At 49.1% G+C, this 21,955-nt stretch overlaps 1 protein-coding gene across 1 annotated transcript; it reads right to left on the reverse strand.

Moving 5' to 3' along the window:
- Positions 1-8,148: 8,148 nt before the first annotated feature.
- LOC149364805 (uncharacterized) lies at positions 8,149-8,763 on the reverse strand. Its single transcript, XM_089574745.1, has 2 exons — positions 8,501-8,763; positions 8,149-8,447 (listed from the first exon to the last, which is right to left on the reverse strand). The coding sequence occupies exons 1-2, from the start codon at positions 8,675-8,677 to the stop codon at positions 8,367-8,369; spliced, it is 258 nt and encodes an 85-aa protein (XP_089430871.1). The 5' UTR covers positions 8,678-8,763; the 3' UTR covers positions 8,149-8,366.
- Between the last annotated feature and the right edge of the window lie 13,192 nt (positions 8,764-21,955).

Below are 21,955 nucleotides of genomic sequence, written 5' to 3' on the forward strand. Positions count from 1 at the left end.
CACGAATCCGCATCCCGCAATATTTTGTCCATGACTGTACCTTTGGCAATGAGGCGGCGCCGATTGTTGCGCCGACACGTTGCTGCTTTTGAAGCAGTATTTTGTATATTTAAGCTTATTGCGGCGGGCCCCATCTGAGGTTGCTGAATTCCGAAGCTTTCAGTCATTTACTTTCACCATCCCCAGTAGCGGTCCCAGAGAGTGGTTTTAGGGAGGGCGGGGTGAGGGGGGAGGGGGTGCGGACAGACTTCCGTATATCAAAAAAGAAAAAGAAATAGAAACAACGATTTTTTATTTATTTTATTTACACAAAATTTTTTGTGCGCTTTGCTGTTGAAAAATAAACGGCGAACGGTATAGATGTTATACCATTACTCAATGTTTGGATGTTAACGTTTACGCGAGCAATATTCATTTCGATACCAGGGGAAACAAGCCGACGACTGAGATATGCCGCCACAGCATGTCCACGAAGGTCAGAGCACCTGCCCGGACATTTCACCGGTGGGATTAGCGGCCTTCATTACTCAGCTCTGGGAAGTGGCTTTGCTCCGCCCTCAGTCTCCTCCTTCAAGGCGGCTGGTCGGCGCTCCTTGTCAAGCCAAAAAGGGATGAACCCCTCACTGGCGTCGCTGTGTTCCATGGTGGGATAAAGGCATGAATGGGTGGCTCCCTTCCGCCCCGACAAGGTTGCTGGCCACCGCAACCGCAGGTGAATGGCACCGCTGTCGCCGCGCCGGCGGCATGGCAAGACAATGGTGGGGGCACGGCAGGACCTCGGCAGTTACTACAAATTGTGCTCGTATAACTACCAACGTGTAGAACGTGGAATTGTGTGAAATAAGCCAGCCGCTAACACGGTGAACGTACAAAGCAGGGGACTACTTGACGCATCACAGACGAAAAAGTTTTCTAGATCTACATCAAAAATTGCTTCTCGTTCTATGAGAGCCCGAAAACGGACGTTCGGGAAAATGTGCAAAAGCAGTCCAGGGTAATCGGACTCGCATGGGATGCGGTTCGGTGTTCCCGGTTGTGGTGCGCGACAGTCGTGGCTCGCGTTTGGGTCCGATAATGGCCCTAATTCCGAGAACCGTCAAGGCCACGGGTTCTGGGGAGACCAGCGACCGTAGAAGAGTCTTGCTATATTGTTTTTGCGTGTTTTGCTTTTTCTTCCACAGGGGAGAGAGTTGGTCTAATAGAGTGGAAGTGTGGGGCGTGGCACGTAAACCCAGGGAGCCAATCAGTTTGTGTGTCCATTCTCGGAATGTACGATGTTTTAAGTGAAAATTATGTCCTTTTTACACTATGTATAGTTGACAGAAGGTTATGTGCCTTAAAAGTAAATTGGGGGGCGGGCCACACGGCTAATAACAAATCGTGTTAAGAGTTTGACACGATCGGATGCTGAAGAATGTGGGCCGGGCCCATGTGTCTTTAAAACTGGGTCCCGGAGCCCGGGAAAAGGGTTCTGGGCTACGGTGAGATGTAACGCATCTTCGGCTAGGGGCCTCCCCTAAATGTTAGCCAGTTCTATGTTGTGCTCACTGCTCAACTTGTATATATACGTAAATTCTTGTACATAAAGCTTCGGTTTATATCTCCTGCAAGTCCTCTGCTCTTGCCGAGTATTGTCCAGCAGAAGCCCTCAAGACGTAAGCCGTCTCCGACGGGGTACCCCTGGTGCGAAAGAAGGAAAAGAGAAAAAAATTTGCGGGGGCTTAGCTTTGGTTAATCCTGGTAGGTTGCGAAAGCAAAAGCGCAGCGCCTCCAAATGAAGGAACGCAGTGCAGGTCACGCGTGGCTACCGGCCGCCGCTGCGCGACGACTCAAAGCGTCTTCGGTAATTTTTTTATATTTTAAGGCGAAAGCCTTTAATGCCTCATACTGTCGTTAGCAGACGCGTCGGCAGCCGTGTCGACAGACGTGTCGGCAGATTCGTCCGCCTTTCGGCGTCACTGCTTAAAAGGCTCAAGGTTCCAGCATGAATAAAGGCGCATCTAGTGATTGCATGGCCTTCATAAATAAAATAAAAGGAGTAAAGTCAAGAAAATAAAAAAAATAAAAGTATGAAAATAAACAAAAATAAAAACAAAATAAATATAAGATGTGGAAATAAAATAAGAAACAATGAAATTAAACAAAGGAGCAAAAAAAAAACAAAATATGAAAAATAAAAAAGTACTAAAAACAACCAGGAAACGCTTTCGCCTTGCAGCACTTTAGAGAGCCAAAGTGCCCCCTGAATTTTTTTTTTCATTCCGCCAAAGGTCAAACGTAACTGCGGCCGGGTCACGCGAAGGCTCGAAAGTGCGAGTAGTATTGCTTTCGCAATAAAATTGGCTGTGGTGTGACCAATGGATCCCGAGTAGAATTACGGAAGCAACGGCGCGGCAATCGCTGAGGCGGTGGCATCTCAGGGGGCACTTTGACTGTCTAAAATGCGCAAAGGCGAAAGCATTTTCCGCACGACTTCTGCCTCTGTGGCACTGGTGACGTCACCACTGGATGACGTCACACATAATGAATGACTAATTACTAAGTAATTGCTAATTGATAACCAATGGCTAATTATTTGTTAATTACCAAATACTACTTAACTGCTAATTAATGATGCTTAAGCTTTGCCTTTAGGAGTAGAACGCGACAGCGTGTTGTAGCGCTGCCAGGGAGTCCACGGAACGCCACCACCCGTTCGGCGCGATGCCTTGGCCTTTGAACGCAACGTTTTTTGCGAGGAAAGGAAATGGCGCAGTAATTCTCTGTCATCTCGGTGGACACCTGAACCGCACTGTACAGGAAGGGAGGAAGTGGCAGTGAAAGAAGAAAGAGGGGCCGTAATGAAGAAAATAATTATATTTGACGAAAGGAAATTACACAGTAACTGCCTCACATATCTCGGTGGACACCCGTCAAAAGCGTGACACGTATACCTCTGCTGACAAGCTTCTGCTGACAGCCTACTGTTGTGCCTTGAGGGAAATAAGGCAGCTGACGCCGCCGCCCGCGCGCTCTGTCACCGGATATTCCCCTCCGACCCCGACGATCAGGAACTCAAATTCACTCCCGCTTACTCCTTCAAAGACATTGCTTTACTTTATCAGCCTGGCCACGGTCTTTATCCCCGCCCTTGTAAAGGTCTCTCAAAGGCGGAGGAGCGGCTTCTGCTTCGCCTTTATATTAATACTTTGCTGTGCCCGGCAGCTCTCAAACACTTCGACTCTTCCTTCTCGGGCAGCTGTCCGTACTGTGCGGAGAAGTCCTCGGACATCTACCACATGGTGTGGGCCTGCCCCTCCAACCCTGCTATCCTCCCTCACCCCAACCCGACCCGGGAGGACTGGGAGGCGACCCCCTGCTCGGCTGCTCTGACCTGTAGGCCCAACGGGCCTTGGTCGCGCGAGCCCGGGCGGCGGCCGACGCCACTGGGGTCCTGAACTAGGGACCTCCACCTAGTACTTGTAAGGGCTGGCCCCCTCTGCATGGTTCAGCTCATGCATAATCTCCAGTATATGTGTACATAAATGTTTTCCACCACCACCGACAACGATAAGGCATTAAAGGCTTTCGCCTTAGAACCCTACCACTTGGGCCGTCCACCAGCTGGGTATATCCACACAGAAAGAAGGAACAGCGTCTTTCAGCCGGGCGTCAGCGCGCCGTCAACCGTATCAACCAGAAGGCGCAAAGACCGGGGATGGCGGAATGGTCACTTGACCAAATATGGCAGCGCCGCCGCGACATGCTCACCACAGGTAGCGCGCACGAAGCTTCACGGCCAGTAAACGAGGTAAAAAAAAAAAAAAATTGGAGGACGCTTGAGCTTCGTCTTTTGAGTGTGGAACGCGACAGCGTGTTGGAGCGCTGCCAGAGAGTCCACGGAACGCCATCACCCGTTCGGCGCGACGCCTTGCCCGTTGGGCGAATCGAAAATTATTTTTATTGCGAAAGCAACACTAGTGCGCGCACTCTCAAGCCTTCGCGTGACCCGGCCGCAGTTACGTCTGACCTTTAGCGGAGTGAATATGGGCGACCAACTCGCTACTTCAGATAGCCCGGCTGCAGTTACGCCGCGCCGCGCACCTGTGGCGCTACTGCCGCTGTGACGTCATACCAGCTGTAGATTGAGAGAAGCCAACAGCCACAGAAACCAAGGAGCACAGGGGATTTTTTTTTTTGTGGTGTTGGTCAAGTAAGAATATTACTGAATATGTTGTCGCTTAAAGCTAATTGATAGAAAAGCAGAAGAAAAAACAACCACATGCCGCCGGTGGGATCCGAACCCACGACCTCCGAATTACGCGTCCGGTGCTCTACCTCTGAGCTACGGCGACGGCTGTCAAACCTTCTGCTTTCGGGGGTATTTATGTTTACAAATAACCTAACCTTGAGAGTGTTCGTCAGCGCCACCCACGTTCGTAAGCGGCGGACGTGGAACGTCCTGAGTTACCGCTGGTGTGACGTAAAACGCCATCGAACGGCGAGGGTGGAAGCTGTGTGAGAACCCTCTTATGCTTCCTATGGCGTCAAGGCTGCCAGAACCGAGGCCCTCGCTAAGCAATTAAGCAAACAAGGGAAGGAGAATGAGGGGCTCGTTATAAATATGAGAGAAGCCAACAGCCACAGAAACCAAGGAGCACAGTGGATTTTTTAATTTTCTTTTTTTGTGGTGTTGGTCAAGTAAGAATATTACTGAATATGTTGTCGCTTAAAGCTAATTGATTAGAAAAGCAGAAGAAAAAACAACCACATGCCGCCGGTGGGATCCGAACCCACGACCTCCGAATTACGCGTCCGGTGCTCTACCTCTGAGCTACAGCGACGGCTGTCAAACCTTCTGCTTTCGGGGGTATCTATGTTTACAGATAACCTAACCTTGATAGTGTTCGGCAACGCCACCCACGTTCGTAAGCGGCGGACGTGGAACGTCCTGAGTTACCGCTGGTGTGACGTAGAACGCCATCGAACGGCGAGGGTGGAAGCTGTGTGAGAACCCTCTTATGCTTCCTATGGCGTCAAGGCTGCCAGAACCGAGGCCTTCGCTAAGCAATTAAGCAAACAAGGGAAGGAGAATGAGGGGCTCGTTATAAATATGAGAGAAGCCAACAGCCACAGAAACCAAGGAGCACAGGGGATTTTTTAATTTTTTTTTGTGGTGTTGGTCAAGTAAGAATATTACTGAATATGTTGTCGCTTAAAGCTAATTGATTACAAAAGCAGAAGAAAAACAACCACATGCCGCCGGTGGGATCCGAACCCACGACCTCCGCTTACGAACGTGGGTGGCGCTGACGAACACTCTCAAGGTTAGGTTATTTGTATACATAAATACCCCCGAAAGTAGAAGGTTTGACAGCCGTCGCCGTAGCTCAGAGGTAGAGCACCGGATGCGTAATTCGGAGGTCGTGGGTTCGGATCTCACCGGCGGCATGTGGTTGTTTTTCTTCTGCTTTTCTAATCAATTAGCTTTAAGCGACAACATATTCAGTGATATTCTTACTTGACCAAAACCACAAAAAAAAAAAAATCCCCTGTGCTCCTTGGTTTCTGTGGCTGTTGGCTTCCCTCATATTTATAACGAGCCCCTCATTCTCCTTCCCTTGTTTGCTTAACAGCTGTAGATTATGTTCTCTTTCTCCCAGTCGCAACATCAAAAACAAAAATTCAGGGGGCACTCTGGCTCTCTAAAGTGCTGCAAGGCGAAAGCGTTTCCTGGCCACTGTTTGTTTTTATTTATTTTTTTCATATTGTTTTTTTTTATTTTTTGCTCCTTTACTTAATTTTATTTTTTATTTTTATTTGCACATCTTATTTTTATTTTGTTTTTATTCTTGTTTACTTTCTTGTTTTTATTTTTGTTTTCCTTTTCCTGACTTTACTCCTTTTATTTTATTTATGCAGCCCATGCATTCACTAGATGCGCCTTTATTCATGCTGGAACCTTGAGCCTTTTAAGCAGTGACGCCGAAAGGCGGACGAATCTGCCGACGCGTCTGTCGACACGGCTGCTGACGCGTCTGTCGACACTCCTGCCGACGCGTCTGTCGACACGACTGACGACGCGTCTGTCGACACTCCTGCCGACGCGTCTGCTAACGACAGTATGAGGCATTAAAGGCTTTCGCCTTAAAATATAAAAAAAAATTACCGAAGACGCTTTGAGTCTTCGCGCAGCGGCGGCCGGTAGCCACGCGTGACCTGCAATGCGTTCCTTCATTTGGAGGCGCTGCGCTTTTGCTTTCGCAACCTACCAGGCTTAACCAAAGCTAAGCCCCCGCAATTTTGTTTTCTTTCTCTCATCGCAACAACATCAAAAACAAAAATGGCTGAGGCCTAGCTTAGGTTAAGCCTAGTCAGATGCGAAGCATATTGTCGCCGAGTTGCATATCGAGCACGCCGCTTGGCTAGACGTTCTTCACGCTCTTCATCAGTCTCTGTAGCACGCCGCAACTTTTGCTTCTCATTCCAACGAGCAGCCCCGTCTCCAGGAGGCATCTCTATCCCGTGTACGCCTAGCAGAGGCAGGCGCACCCCCTTGTATACCGCCGCTCCAGCATCACGTGTTCACTACAGCGCACCTAGCGGCAGAAGCAGGAAACACATTGGTCGCGACGCCTCGCGCGACGGCGCGAGCTGGGGCAATACCTCCTAGGCTGGGGCCCCGTTTCTCCTATGTCGTTACGTCACGCATCACGTGGTCCTCCTTGGTCGCGACGCCTCGCGCGACGGCGCGCGCTGGGCCCCCGTTTCTCATCTGCTGTGACGTCACGCACCACGTGGTCATCCTTGGTCACGCGAGTTGGGCCCCCGTTTTTCATCTGCTGTGACGTCACGCATCACGTGGTATGACATGGAGGTCACGAAAGGTCAATGGTAACGACACTGCCGCGCTCGAGGAGCTGGGCTGGGCTATTTTAGTATGCTTCGCATGAAATATAAAAAAATACCAAATACGCTTTGAGTCGTCGCGCAGCGGCGGCCGGTAGCCACGCGTGACCTGTAGACGCGGCGCACTGCGTTCCAAGACGCTTTCAGTCGTCGCGCAGCGGCGGCCGGTAGCCACGCGTGACCTGTAGACGCGGCGCACTGCGTTCCAAGACGCTTTCAGTCGTCGCGCAGCGGCGGCCGGTAGCCACGCGTGACCTGTAGACGCGGCGCACTAAGACGCTTTCAGTCGTCGCGCAGCGGCAACCGGTAGCCACGCGTGACCTGTAGACGCGGCGCACTGCGTTCCTTCACTTGGAGGCGCTGCGCTTTTGCTTTTGCAACCTACCTGGCTTAACCAATACCTCCTAGAAAGAAGCCTTTCTAGGAGGTATTGGCTTAACCAAAGCTAAGCCCCCGTCAATTTTTTTTTTTTTGAGGAAAGGAAATGACGCAGCAATAGTCTCACTCGTCTTGGTGGACACCCGAACCGCGCATGATGCAGCCTCCGATCATACGTCACCGGTTCGAATCCCAGCCGCGAGCTGGTTTTAACAAGTAGCTTATGCTGCACGAACGCTGAATCGTATGGCACCATCCGGAACATCCTGCGGCAAACGGTTAGCACGAGACGATTTATCTAACGCACGGTGCTGACTACTACGCCGACGGCTCTTCGACCGAGCTGTCGCGTAAAACGTGTAGAGATACTGAAGGCACACTTTGAAAGTACCGCGGCTGTAATCATGTGTTCTGCAGTGTGCATATTGCGGTGTGCAGTATTTCATGTGCACAATGGGTACACGCTGTATGCGCATCTAAGAACGCCACTGTGCACGCCGGCACAATTTCGCCGTTCGTGTCCTGCATACGTAACAATAGAGATTTCCGTTTCCCCATAGGCCGCCGCTTCTTTAGTACTGGCTTTATATTATCTCCTCACACCTCTTCAACTTGCAGTGTCCACAGTGAAGCGGAACAACAAGCGCGAGACGTAGACATACAGTCCCGTGTCGTTGGCTCGCGAGCACATGAAAAAAATAGCTCACCTGCGCACGCCAATGGCTTTCGTTCGTAGCTTCAAAACAGCACTCTCATGATTGCCAATGGCAGTTGACGCGACACGGCGTCGAGCGACACGGCGACGCGAACATCGCGTGCGTGTTGACCAACGAACGCGACTACTCCAGTCAACTGCGTTCGACCGAATGACAAACGAATGAGTGCTTCGGGCATGAAATTGCTTTATTACACACGCAACGTATTCCAAGTGAGCTGCGATAAACGATTCCGAACTGTTCCTTCGCCATCTTCATCACTCATTACGCAGTTCGTCCCGCCTGCGGCGTTGCTCGGACGCGCCGCTTGCGACCTCACTACAAAGGCAAGAGCAAAACTCATTGCAGGTTCGATTCACAATTAAAACGCGGTCATCTTAGAGTTTAAGGCTTCCTTCTCTGTCGACGCCGCCTTGCTCCCTTCGTGTCCGGTGTAGCATGCGTCTCAGCCACCGCAGGAGTAACCTGCATGAAACTCAAGTTGAATACTAACACAAAGACACTGAATGCAGCCTTACCTTTGAATCGTTTGCCTGTCCCGCAGTAGCACCTTTCATCTCCTGTTCCCGAAGCGCACATAGCAGATTCATCTCTTCGACCTTCAGCTTGCTGGCTACGTCTCTGAGAGTCTGTATGGCCGCCAGGACTGTCTTTTCTTCCTCCTGCAAATAACGAGCCAACCGCAGCTCCGCCATGATTGCTTACTTCGATGCTTCGATGTCCAAGGCGGATGCAGAATGGTGGCGAAGGCTGGGCCAGGCCACGTGGGCCAGGCTGGGCCCCAAAACGGTTTAGCGCGACTGCAGCACCGCCACTTTAGGAACCAAAACACTTATGTTAAAAAAATTCAAAAGTACAAATAAAAATGCTATAAAACAACAAAAAAAATGAATATTTTGATGTCACGTTTTATAAAATAGGTAAATTATTTCAGCAAAACATTACGCCGAATTTTGTGATTTTTTGCAACGCTCTTGTTGCGCCCTCTATTTAGGAGCGTGCAGTGCATTTTCAGCGCGACTTCGCAGGCTCTATGGGTGAGGTGCGTTTCCGCAGTCAACGCAAAGAGTCATGGGAAAATCGTCTGCTAGCTACTTCCGGTTCCAAATTGCTCAACTGATTGCATGTTTCGCCCTATTCACCGCGTAAGTTGACATCGTTTATGCGATAAATAACTCTTGGTACTAGTCACTGATTGCACTGAAGCATCGAAAGAGAAGCCCGTACTACGTATCTGCATGACCTGAGCGATGAAATGGACAATCTAGAGAGGTAAGCGTATTTTTTTCATGGTTGATATATGCCGGCCTCCGTATAGTCCATGTCTGTTGTGCATATGCGCTGAAGATGATTTCGTGTGCGTTTCGACATGTTTAGCGCATAAGTCATTATACAGCCGTTTTTTGTCGCGCTTTGATAAACTGCAATCTGTGCAGCTGATTAGACGATGCCGGTATTTTCCTGACAGCGTGTACATATAACCGCCAGTGTGCTAGCAGACGACCCATATATGCCACTGCGCGCGTCTCAGCACATCGCATGGTGCAGTGATAAGTCGCCTTGTCGCCTTTTTATTATTCCAGATGCAGGGCAGGTGGCATTTCATGTGAGAACACGCAGGGACACGCCGCAAAGGAGAGTAGAGGCGATAGATTACATATGCCACGCTGTGTTGTACGGAGCTACGTGAATAAAATGAAATGGCTTGCCCGCGTGTTCTGGAGCAGAAATATTTTATCGAGTACTTACTGCTTTCAGTGATCCGTTGGAAATACGCTGCATGAAGTCAAGGTCACCACGTTACTTACTTCAATCGCATGTGTGATTAGCCCTGCGCTGCGCAACATACCATATTAGAGCGAAAAGTGCGTTATGTACCAGGCTCCTTTCGTCACCCTAAAATCGCAACTGCGGCAGGCTACAAGGCGAATCAACTTGCAGACTGCGCATGAGGCGGAGGTGAATTTCTCTTTCGATGCTTCAGTGCAATCAGTGACTAGTACCAAGAGTTATTTATCGCATAAACGATGTCAACTTACGCGGTGAATAGGGCGAAACATGCAATCTGTTGGACAATTTGGGACCGCAAGTAGCTAGCAGACGATTTTCCCATGACTCTTTGCGTTGACTGCGGAAACGCACCTCACCCAACGTTTGTACCGGCCACAGTGGCCGCAGGAGCTTACGAAGTGGTTTCTTATCTCCGGCTGTCTGCAATGGCGCGCCTGGGAAAGCGTGTAAATTAAGCTCGCCGGTCTCGAAATGGCCTCTTTGAGAAGTTTTTGTCGTCCTTGCTCGTCGCTTCTCTGTCACCATTTGGTTAGATTTGCACCCCGCCGCACCACTGCAGCAGTTTTATTGGTTCTATCGTTTCCTTCGGTGTACGGCCAGTGCGAAACCTTTCCCGTCGTTGTGTCACGCTCGCACAGTGTTCGTTTGAATCCTTTAGCTCTTCATTTCAAGATGAGCTCGCGGCATGTGAAGAAATTTTGCTCCGTGGCACATTGCGCCAGCGTGGACTGTACCGTCGGTGTCTTACTACACCGCTTCCCACTGTACAGTGGTGAGCAGCCTTGTCTAGAGCGCTCGGGCGGTGCACTTCCTTGCAAACAAATCCAATTTTGCGGCAGCCTCTAGGGTCCAGCTGCAACGCTTGCACGGAAGTAGCGCCAGATAGCCTCGTAAACAAAGCAGGCACGAAAACTTTGCCCTGTAATGAGGGGCTGCTCTCTAATTTCGGTTTTTGTTACCAAGTGCGCACTGCTCAAGCGCTCTAGACAAGGCTGCTCACCACTGTACCTGCCTGTACTTTCACAGGTGAGCTCTTGCCATTGTCGTCTGCTCTAGATGTGCTTTTGTCGAACTTTTCGCGTGTTTCGTAGCTGTAACCGTTTCATGCGTACTTGGCTTCATGTTATCGGAGATATTTAAGTAAACCGCAGGGCACGCACTTGCAGTCCTAAGGTGTTCGAAAAAGGCCCACCATTTGTCTTATTTATAGTTAGTTTCGTGCAGCCGGCTGTCACCAACGTGAACTTGATACCGAGCTCTCAGGAGCAACTTCGTGCCTTCTGCTGACCGCAGGGCCTATTTAAAACCAACTGTGCTGCCTAACAGCTCTCAGCATGACATTAATGGGTTTTCCAACACCGTGAAGTCGAAACTCAACCACGTGTATGTGCGCCGCCTTGACGGTGCCTTAACTGAATTCGGTCAGCAGTAGTCATTGCCGTTCTACATATACATGACCGTCAATGTAGTTTTAAACTCATTTCGCTGCTTCGCTCTCGTCACTCCTTGAGCATAGAAAAGAAGCTAGCCGAGTGGAATCAGGCGAGCGTAACCGCACTCTGAGGCGCGGAGTCTTGGCGCGAGCATTTACTGCCACAGTTAAAATATAATGTACTGCATTTAGGTGAAAGGAATCATGGCGTATTGACGTTTGGAGTTTATGTTATTCATTTGGGTGCAGTTGTATAACATGCACGCTGCATCATGTCCAGGTGCGAAACGTGGATGCAGTTCTGCCGCAACCTCAGCCTGGAGAAGACGCCGTGCCAGATGCGAGATCTACAAAAAAAACTACAAACAAACTGATTTATAATTCGCGCGAAAAACATACCTATGAGTGACGTCATTCAACGTCACTCATACGTAGGTTGCCCCCCGAAATGGAGGCGCTGGGGTGCCCCATGAGCCGCCATTTTTTTGACCAATGGGCGTCTATGGAGCCTTCGCTACCATGGTATATCTACCTTGGTCGTGCTGTAAATACGGTAACTGCGACGGTAAAGCAAGGCAACTGTACCGACGGCAACACAGCTTGGAAACATGTGTGCCGAAACTCGGCCGGCTCGCCGCACAGGTCGTCGCTTGCAAAGTGTCGCCCCACAGCAAGGAGGGACACACATAACGGCAGGCATCGGCTCGCCGTTCGTCTGAAGCGCCGCCCACAGCCGTTATCGCCTATGCTCGCTGCTTGGCTCGGTGCAGTTCGCGTTCGCGCCAGAGAAGACAAAATAGCCACGCTATCAGAAAGGCTACGTGCTATATTCAAGTAACGACAACTGTCTGCACAGAAGTCTGCGCTGCTCCCCGGCTGCCTGGTCATAACTAAACCTAGCCGATTTCACATCGATGCCGCAGTGGAGAGCGCTTCGGAACTGTCCAAAGCTGTAATAAAGGTACTACTGCCGTCATCGCTTTACTGTGAACCCGGTCTCGTAATAAAATCAGTATGTGCTCTATTTCTGCAATGCCCCGAGCAGCGGAGCTAGCAGACGCCAGGCGAGGTGCACCATGCAGGCAGCAGCAGCAAAGCGGCTATGGAAAGAACTTGCTTGTATCGAAGTGATCACTTATACCAGCAACTCGATATTGGACAACGACCCTCATTTTTGACATTAGTCTATCCCAGGGCTTGTTATGAACGCGAACAAACAATACTAGCGCATTTTTTTTTCTGGCGCCGATAGTATGGTAGACCAGAGCCATATACAGGGTTTGAAAGCATGAACTGATGGGCGAGTTGGTTATGCATGGTATAATTGAAACAGCGCAAGGCCCAAGGCCAAAGAAGAGAGCAGAGGAAAGGAGGGAACGGACAACACAGCGCTTATACAGGGTGTTCCGTACTTATTTGTCCAGGTTGTAAAATTTTTTCCCTGCGTAAACTACTGTGCTATTGGAGCTCCACTACTGACCACAAGGTAGCTTATGATTATCTGCGTTTTCGATAAATAATTTAGCATCGTAACTTCCCTGTATTACCCGGAATCGAAGAAAAACTGCAGTCGCCTGCGCGCAGGAGTTTCGTTGAAGCGAGTGGATTAGCCGATTTAGGATGCCTCGATCCAGCTTCCTTTCCAGGGGGATTAGCAGGACAGGGTGAATAGGAGAGCTATGGAAGAGGCCTTCGTCCTGCAGTGGACCTACTAAGATTGATTATGGTGACGAAGTGAGAGGTCCTGATCCCTTTTAACGGGATAGCGTAAAGGCCCTGCTACCCAGAAAATCCGGTGGTGTCGGCGTTGTGAGGAAAAAATCACGAACGTGACTAGCAGTCATGGTGCCCAGAAAGCAACCTAGGAGCCAGGTGGGTCATCTATAGGTAACGTGACCTTGTGGCGTCATCGAAACCTTCCCACCAGATTGTGAGAAAACTGCCCACTGTGGCAGGTAGCAGTTAAATCGATGATTGGTCGCTCGGGAAGCGCAACCTGGGCCGCACAAGGCCCACCGCAGGGAGCACCTGCCTTCGAAGGGCACTGTCGCGTCCGCCAGGAGGGGTATCAGGACTCCCAGGTATGAAGCAGAAAATGGCCTGCATATGTGGCAGTTAACGCATTATGCTATCGTGCCATACCTCTAAAGCGGAGCTTGAGGGTCTCCTCCAGTTATTAACTCAGCTTCGACGTTTTGTAACGCCATGTCTCGCAGTACCCTGATGGCGCAGTCTGTCAAATCTTCTGCTCCGGCCGCCGCGGTGGCTCAGCGGTTACGGCGCTCGGCTGCTGTCCCGAAAGACGCGGGTTCGATCCCGGCCGCGGCGGCTAGAATTTCTTTGGAGGAGAAATTCTAGAGGCCCGTGTACTGTGCGATGTCAGTGCACGTTAAAGATCCCCAGGTGGTCCAAATTTCCGGAGCCCTCCACTACGGCGTCTCTCATAGCCTTAGTCGCTTTGGGACGTCAAACCCCATAAACTAAACTAAACTAACTCTTCTGCTCCGCTCGCCTCGACGAAAATTCTGCTCGAAGTCTATTGCAGCTATCCGCCGATTCCGGACAATCCAGGCAAGCTCCAACGTTCAATTACTTATATTAAAAAAGAAACACAGTCTGGCATAAGCTACCTTGCGGTCGGTAAATGAGCCCAAATAGGTCGGTAGTTTGGGCAAGAGAATTTTGCACAACCCCGGCAACTGCAGCTTTTCTTGCTCTCTGCTTGTTTCTATTTATATTGTGTTTCTGTCGTCTTTCTGGCGACCTCGCCGTCCAAGGCGATGGCGGATGGCCCGCCATCTCTGCTGCCTACCGTGGATGGCAGTGTTGACCCAGCTAGTCAACGTGGTTCCAGCGTGGATGTCCCATTGGAGCTACCGGGGTCATACAGTTTCTCCTACACGGATGACATGGAATACGGTGCTGGCTACACCGTGATGGTGAGTCGGCGCCTGAAAAGGAAGCTCTGTAAGACCTCGAAAGAGTGCGGGCAGGGTGTGGGTAAGCTGAGCAAGTCTGACGTCACTCGCTCCAGCCTAATTTGCGCCTGACCAATACGTCAGCACACTGTATATAATGCCACCTTACCGGGAATAAACGTTGTTCATCACCCGATGCGGGGCTGTGCACATGGTAGCAGCGGGGCCCATTCACTAAGTCCGCCCCATCGACGCTGCTCCCGGCCCCGAAACCATTGGGTACCTCGGACGACGCATACTGCTTGGAAAATATAGAAAAGTGAGTCCATGTTATTTTCCACGGCCATCCAGTTAAGTAAACAGCCTAAAGAAGTGCAAGCAGCGACGTTACTTGTAAAGATTGAAGAAGACAGCAGGAAAACTTATAGCACTTTCGAATTCGACAAGGAAGAGGACAAGAACAACGTCGACATTTTGCTTGAAAAGTTTGAGGAATTCTAGAAACCATCGACGAATCTGACATTTCATGAGATCCGCTTCGGATGAAGAGACCAAAAGCAAGGGGAACCTTTTAACGACTAGCTGACAGACCTAAAGCTCCTAGCAAAAAACTGCGAGTTCGGAGACTTGGAAGACCGCTTGATCCACAGCCGGATTATCCTGGGAGTGCAAGACAAAGGTTTGCAGCAAAAGCTTATTGCCGAAAACTCATCGTATGAGAAGGCAGTCACAATATGCCGAGCCCAGAAAAAGCTTGAAAGGAGCAATATAAGAAAATAAGTGAATGCCCCGAAACAGCAGGCGACGCAGTATAGTCCATGCAGTCGGGCCGTGAAAACAGCCTTGTAGTCGTTTTGGTTATTTCACTCACCGTGGCGTAACGTACTCGGCTCAAGGGAAGGTGTGCACGAAGTGCGGTGGGCGCAATCACTTCGCCCGAGCATGTAAAGCACTGGCGCCCCGTCATAACACAGGTTCGAAGAAGGAACTGCACGAACTGCGAGGCGAGGATGACGGCGATTTCATTTTGAAAACTTTGACCGTCGGTGCTCTAGCCTCAGACCATTGGAGCGCGACAGTTTACATCGAAGGACGCTCATACACATGCAAGCTGGACACAGGAGCTAACGAGCAAGGATGTCGTCAAACTGCCGAGAAAACCGCACCAAGAATGTCGCGTAACGATAACGGTGTTCTTCGGCCCCAAAACTCTGGCCAAAACAAAAATTAGGCTGCATTTGCGCGCTAACAGCAAAGTACACGAAGAGACGTTTTTCGCGGTCGACCAAAACGTGCCCGTGACTCTCAGTGCATCAGTAGCTGAACGCCTGGGTTTTATTTGTCGCGTGCAAAATGTGCACGGAGACCCGTTTCACCCAGCAGCACAATCGCTTGAAGGTGTTTTCAGTGGACTGGAGCAGTTACGACATTCAGTACACGATGAAGCTAAAGCCCGGATCCGTGGGAGTGGTCGTGCCGGCGAGGAGAGTTCCGGTGGCCCTCCGAGAAAAAGTCAGAGGAGCTCCAGCGTATTGAAGAACAAGGCGTTATATCCAAGGTTAATGAGCCAACAGAACGGTCCAGTCATATGCTCACGGTAGTTAAGAAAGAAAAAGTACGCATCTGCCTAGACCCCATAGCACTTAACAAAGCTTTGCTACGAGAGAACTACCCCATGCCGACCCTTGAAGATGTTGTGCCTAGGCTTGCCGGAGCAAAGATCTTTACACCTCTAGACGCAGCGCCAGGATTCTGACAAATCGGACTAGCTGACGCAAGTTCGAAGCTCTGCACAATGAGCACACACCTTACGGACGCTATCGCTTCCTGCATGCCTTTCGGAATTTCCTCAGCCCCGGAAGTGTTTCGGCAGCGATGCATCGCTTGCTAGAAGGTTTGCCAAACGTTGCAGTGGTAGTGGATGACATCCTGTTATGGGGCAAGACAAAAGAAGAGCACGACTACCACTTGCAGATCCTTTTAACACGCTGTCGCGAACATAACCTGAAACTGAACTTGAAGAAATGTTCATTTTTCCAGACTGAAGTACACTACGTGGGACACGTGCTCACGGCAGACGGCCTGCGAGTAGATCCACAGCGCGTACAAGATATTCTGGAAATACCAGCACTAAAGAATAGTAAGGAACTGCAAGTTTTTAGGAGCACAATAAACTTTGTGCAACGTTTCATCCCCAACATGTCTGTAGTGACCGCCCCTCTACCGCGTCCTTGCTGCGCAAAGAAATCGCATGGGTAGGGACAGAAAAGTAGCAAGAAAGCTTCGAAAAGTTGCGCGAGGCTCTGATAAGAGCCGCGAACCTCCGTTATTTTGACCTTATAGTTGACGCAAGTCAGTTCGGGGTAGGCGCCGTTCTGATGCAAGATGCGCACCCCGTTGTGTTTTCGTTGCGGTCACTCGCAGATTCCCAACAAATATATGCTCAAATAGAAAAGGAAACTCTCGCGATAGTGCACGGCTGCAACAAATTTCGTGATTATCTATTTGGACAGCATGCAGTAACAGTTGAGGAAGACCATCGCTCTCTGGATATTCAGTAAACCACTTCGCCAGTGCCCGCTACGCTTACAACGCATGCGACTAACGTTACAACGTTATCCCATCATCGTGACTTATAAACCTGGCAAAGAACTGTTCATCGCAGTTGTTTTATCGCGTTTTCCCAGTAAAGCATGCATGGAAGAACACGAGCAATTTCAAGTCAATATTCTTGATTGCATTTCAGCCTCCGAGCACTGCTTGAAAGACTTGCTTGCAGCAACCGGTGACGACAGCAACCTGACAAAGCTGCGGGAATGTGCAGAGACAGCGTGATCTCTCCATAAGCTCAGAGTCCCAGAACAATTTCGGACCTACTGGTGGGTACCGAGACCGGGCCACCCTGGACAAGTTGACGGTTGTGTCAGAGCTTGGCAACGTGCGTGTTCACTTGTTCTTTGCACACCGGCTTACTGCTAATGCGGGAGTGATTTCTGATGTAGACATCGAGCTAAGAGATATGGATCACTGACATTCACCGGTTTGGATAATCGAAGTGTGTGATACTAGTGTTTGAAGACACCAGTTTGCCATCGCGCGTGAAAGTAGGATTTGTGAGGCATCCGGTGCGCCCTTCTGTACCCCGCCCACTGCAGTGCCGAAAATATCAGAAGCTGGGACACGTGACCGCTGCATGCACGAGCAAGAAGACCTACCTGCGTTGTGATGGAGACCACAACGGACCTGCATGCAAAGTTTCAGCGCCCAAATGTGCAAACTGCAGAGTACCTCGTGGAGGAGCCTCACGGGATTGTCCATAAGTAGACAGATGTGAAATTTTTAAAGAAAATGGTCAGATCACTCTTCTCGCCGAGAACCCAAGCAGCACACGTAATCCTACAAAGTTGTCCTACAAAGGACCACAGTGAATTCATCCATTTCCAATACTGGGCTGGTTACCTGTGCTCCACCTGCACAAGTGCCAAATATCACGTCACGTAGTGCTTCTGAAGAATAAAAAGCAAATGCGCTGAAAACTAAAACGGTCGAGTTGGGACTCGAATCGCTGCTGCCTAAGTCGTGAGCCGCGCGTGCTACCCTTTGATCACTGAATGATTCTTTCTTTACTGCCTTCAAAGGCGTCGGAATGCAATGCAATACAAGTCAGGCGGTTATTTAAAAAACTGCAGCGCTCTTGGCTGGCAGTGAACATTGCAATTTGTTCAGCTGTGTTAGATTTCGAAACATTGATACAATTTCATCATCGCAGTCTCTGTCCTTCACCAAATCGTGGATTTTTAAAACGCTCCTTCGACTTGCTTGAAAGAAGGCATTGTGAGAAATAAAAACTAAATGAAAACTGACAAAATAGACAAATAAAGAGCAGTGTCCGTGTCATATTTCACTAGCACGTCTTCACAACTACGGCTTGTTATAGCGTTGCCCCTCCAAAGAAAATGACTGCGTCAGCTGATTCATTTGATGCTGCCGGCGCTAATGACCCCATTGACCCTCGTGTGGAAGAGTGCGTCACCTTTATTTTTCATTTCATTTATTTATACTGACAGCCCAGATCACGGGCTATAACAGGAGTGGATAATGAGGTATAAAAAATAGCAAAAACACAAGCATTGAAAAGGCACAAAATTCGGTACATAAAGCGTTCATCACTTATACAAAAATAGAACACTGGCATATATTTCATGTAGACGATAAAACATCATGCAGCTTATCTAAAAATTCCCTAAGTGATTGTGAGGTGACAATGGAGTTTGGTAGCATATTCCATTCCTTAATGGTTCTTGGGAAAAAACTAAATTTAAAGCAATCATTTCGGACTGTGGGCATTGGTATGTACAAGCTGTGACGATGGCGTGATATTTCTCCAGTTTTAATTTCAAAGTACTTTGAATGGTTTATTTTCAAGCTGCGATTAATCATCTGGAAAAGAAACTTGAGCCTGTCACATTTGGTTCTAAACTCGAGCGCTTCCAAAGCAGCACGTTTACACAAAGACGTTGGGCAATCAGAATGTCGGTACCTATTAAATATAAACCTAGCTCCGAGACGCTGAATTCTTTCCAACTTAGAGCAATTGAATGCAGTGTGGGGGTCCCAAACAATTTTTCCATATTGGAGAATGGGCCTTACCAAGCTCTTAAAAACCAGACATTTGATTGAAGGGGTTGCACTATGCATATTTGGTCTGAGGCTTACAAAGTAAAAAAAAAAAAGAAATGGAGTTCTCGCCGCGGAGTTCTCAGGTTCGAACCCGGCCGCGGCGGCCGCGCTTAGACGAAACGCAAAAGGCGCCCGTGTGCTGTGCGATGTGGTCGAAATTATTCCGGGGCCCTCCACTAGAGAGCGCGCACTTTCCATTTTTTTCGTGCGGGTCCCACTCCCCTTTTTCCTATCCATGCTTATGTCTTTATTTTTACTTGTGTTTGTTACTTCTGTACTCTCTATCCATTTCACGCTCACCTGCAAGGGCTCCCTGGGCGCTGTCATATTGTTCACTACATGGTCGTGAGCACCTCGCGCTAGCACGGTGAAAGCGGCGGCGGAACCGGTTTACGACAGTTCAGAGAGGAGGCATTTCGACAACTCTCTCGCCCGATGCAAAAATCTATAAAAAGAGAAAACCCAGTGAAGACAAATCACTCTTGAAAAGGATCGGTCCTCCGATCGAAACTTCGAGTCAAATAAAATTATTTCCTTTAACGAAGCGTATGCTCGATATATGTATGGGCTATCTAGGTGCTTTCCTTACAAAAATACGAAAATTTTCTTCCCGTTCATACTAATTCGTACCGAAGGCGACATCTGGGATAACAGTAGCAAGCTTTCCAAAAACTGCAACAAAAGTCTGATGGCGATGATGTTCTAACCATACCCTTTGAAACATGTGAGCGTGCTCGGCCATGTGCAGAAAAATAAAAGAAGGAAAAGGAGTGGAAAAGGAAGGGTCGAGAAGCGCGAAGCAGTGCTTAAACGAAGCGACAAATGCCCTCAATGGCCCCCCAGCCAATGGCGTCGACCGGTTCTGCCCCTAGGCCGATTCCCTTCTCTTCCTCTTATCTATCCCTTTGGACCTGCTAGCTCGAAACAGCAGAGAGTGACAGCTGTATGAAAGTGGAATAATCGTGGTTTAATCGGATTAACCACTGTGTCATGAAAATCGGTCGACGCCGTTGGCTGGAGGACCTCCTTTGAGGGGAATATGCCACTTCGCTCTTGAGTTGGCGGTAACCATGGGCTCAACACCAGTCTTTATTAGTCGGCATCGAGGCACTCATGGAGGAAGGAAAAAAAGGAGGCACCCTATTGGTTGGTGGTGACATATACCGTCGCAAAACGCAAACTTCTCATAAGAGAGGCCAACCTGCCACTAGCACCGTCGGCGCAGTTGGCTTAAAAACAGGACAGCATATGCAGCTTTTCGCGGCTTCGGGAGTAGTTTGCAAGTAAAATAATAGCCGCACATCACGCAGCACTACAAAGCGAAGACGGTGCCTTAGGACCAGAGAAACAGCATCGCGCCCAAGCAGTGCAAAAAATACCCAGAATATCAGGCAGTGCGAAAGTCGAAAACTAAAAATGTCCGCTTTCACAATATGTCACAAACTTGCGTTCGCAACGCAATACCAATCGCTGACAGAGCGTGCTGACCATTTGCTTAGAACGGCGCGCGCAGAGCAGACGACGCGTGCCGCGTGAAGCAGAACTAGGGTGCCTCGATGCCAGCGCCGCCGTCCGCAGCGCTGGGCATCGAGGCACCCTAAGCAGAACTCGATTACAGCGCCACTACAGGTTTTCTTACTGAATTTGATCCTAGTGCCAGTGGAAATAATCTACGCGCTGACTGATATAATCTGCGTGCCATGAATTTAATCTGAGTGCAAAACATTTAATCCACGCGCCAGCGTATTTAATCCAAGCGCCAACTCAAACAATGCGAGCGCCAGCCAATTTAATCCCAATGCCAACGCAAATAATACGTGCGCCAGCTGTTTTAATCCAGGTGCCAACCAATTTAATCCACACTCGAAAAACGAATGCTGTAGAAGACTCCAAAGCATAGAACACGAATACCAGGAATAAAGATTAGGTAATTTTTCAAACCATGCGATGCCTGAGCGAAGTGTCCACATATTGCATAGCTTTCATCAATATTATAACCAACACTACTTTGATACAAGTGTTTTAAAGCGCCGTTTAAAGCGCACAATATCAGCATTGAAAAGCTGCACAGGGGCTCAGCGCTATGGCTTACTGGCTCTTTATTACGACCATAGAACGGAGGAGGGCACAAATGCACACACTGTTTATAATGAAACATTGAATCTACTGTCTTCAATAAAAGATGCGATTATTTTGTCAGATAGTCAAAGAAAGTGTTAATAAACCGTACTTTAGATTAGCCCTACGTAGTTTCGTGTGAAAAAAAGGTACACAGCCAATGATGGAAAGTTCCAAAGCAAAAGGCATGTTTTGCGCCTCCATTTCTTGTGGATTGTCGTCTGCTTTTGCAAAATATGCTAGGACAACAGAAAAAGACATAGATATGTGCACTCGTTATAGAAATCTGTGAACTTTCTTTTTCAAGAAATAAGATTTATTTCTCAGGCACGTAAAAAAGCATTGTTAAAAACACAGAAGAAAAGGAAGTTTCAAAGCAGACGGCTTTGTGTGTGCCGCATTGTGGCTACATTTGCACAACGGAGTAGAGCCGGACGGTGGTGGTACGCACTCCTATACTATAAGCAGGTGATAGTGTACCACTTTTCTTACATCTCGCATGGACATTAACGCGCAGTATTTTCTTCCATGGAAGCCGATGAGCCGTGCTCTTAGGTCCTAATTGGACACCGAAAACGAGGACCGCCATTCAAGCTCCCAGATGCACCAAGAAGAAAGAACAGCAAAGTCTCTGAACATGACAGGGCCAGAATTCTCGATGTGTCAAGGCGCGGAGGAGATGTGAAAAAAAATGGCAGACACGCTGGGCATCAATTTAAAGACAGCAAGATCAATTGCAGCTACCGATAGAGAGGTGTTGAAGAAAGGCGGAACGTCGAAGAAATTCGGAAATGAGGTTGTAGCGGCTCTCAAAATTATTATGGACAACAACCCTGCTTTCACTCTAAAGCAAATAAAGCAGGCGGCGGAAGAAGAATTGCCCGGAATTGCCATCAGCACAAGTAGCATCGATCGCCTACTGGATGCGCACGGCTACTCTATGAAGTTGGTGACTCAGAGGCCGATCGACCGCAACAGAGATGACGTGAAACGCACCCGCAAAACATATGCGCAGTGGCTGCAGTGTGAAGGAC

This window comes from Amblyomma mixtum, chromosome 2 (genome assembly GCF_055824585.1).
Source record: "Amblyomma mixtum isolate Tamu chromosome 2, ASM5582458v1, whole genome shotgun sequence".
Lineage (NCBI taxonomy): Eukaryota > Metazoa > Arthropoda > Arachnida > Ixodida > Ixodidae > Amblyomma > Amblyomma mixtum.

What these genes read in the sequence shown, in the direction of transcription:
- LOC149364805 (XM_089574745.1), bottom strand. Translation starts at nt 8,677, where the DNA reads ATGGCGGAGCTGCGGTTGGCTCGTTATTTGCAGGAGGAAGAAAAGACA. An exon ending in GACAGGCAAACGATTCAAAG is followed by an intron (nt 8,448 to 8,500) that starts GTAAGGCTGCAT and finishes AGTTTCATGCAG; the next exon opens with GTTACTCCTGCGGTGGCTGA.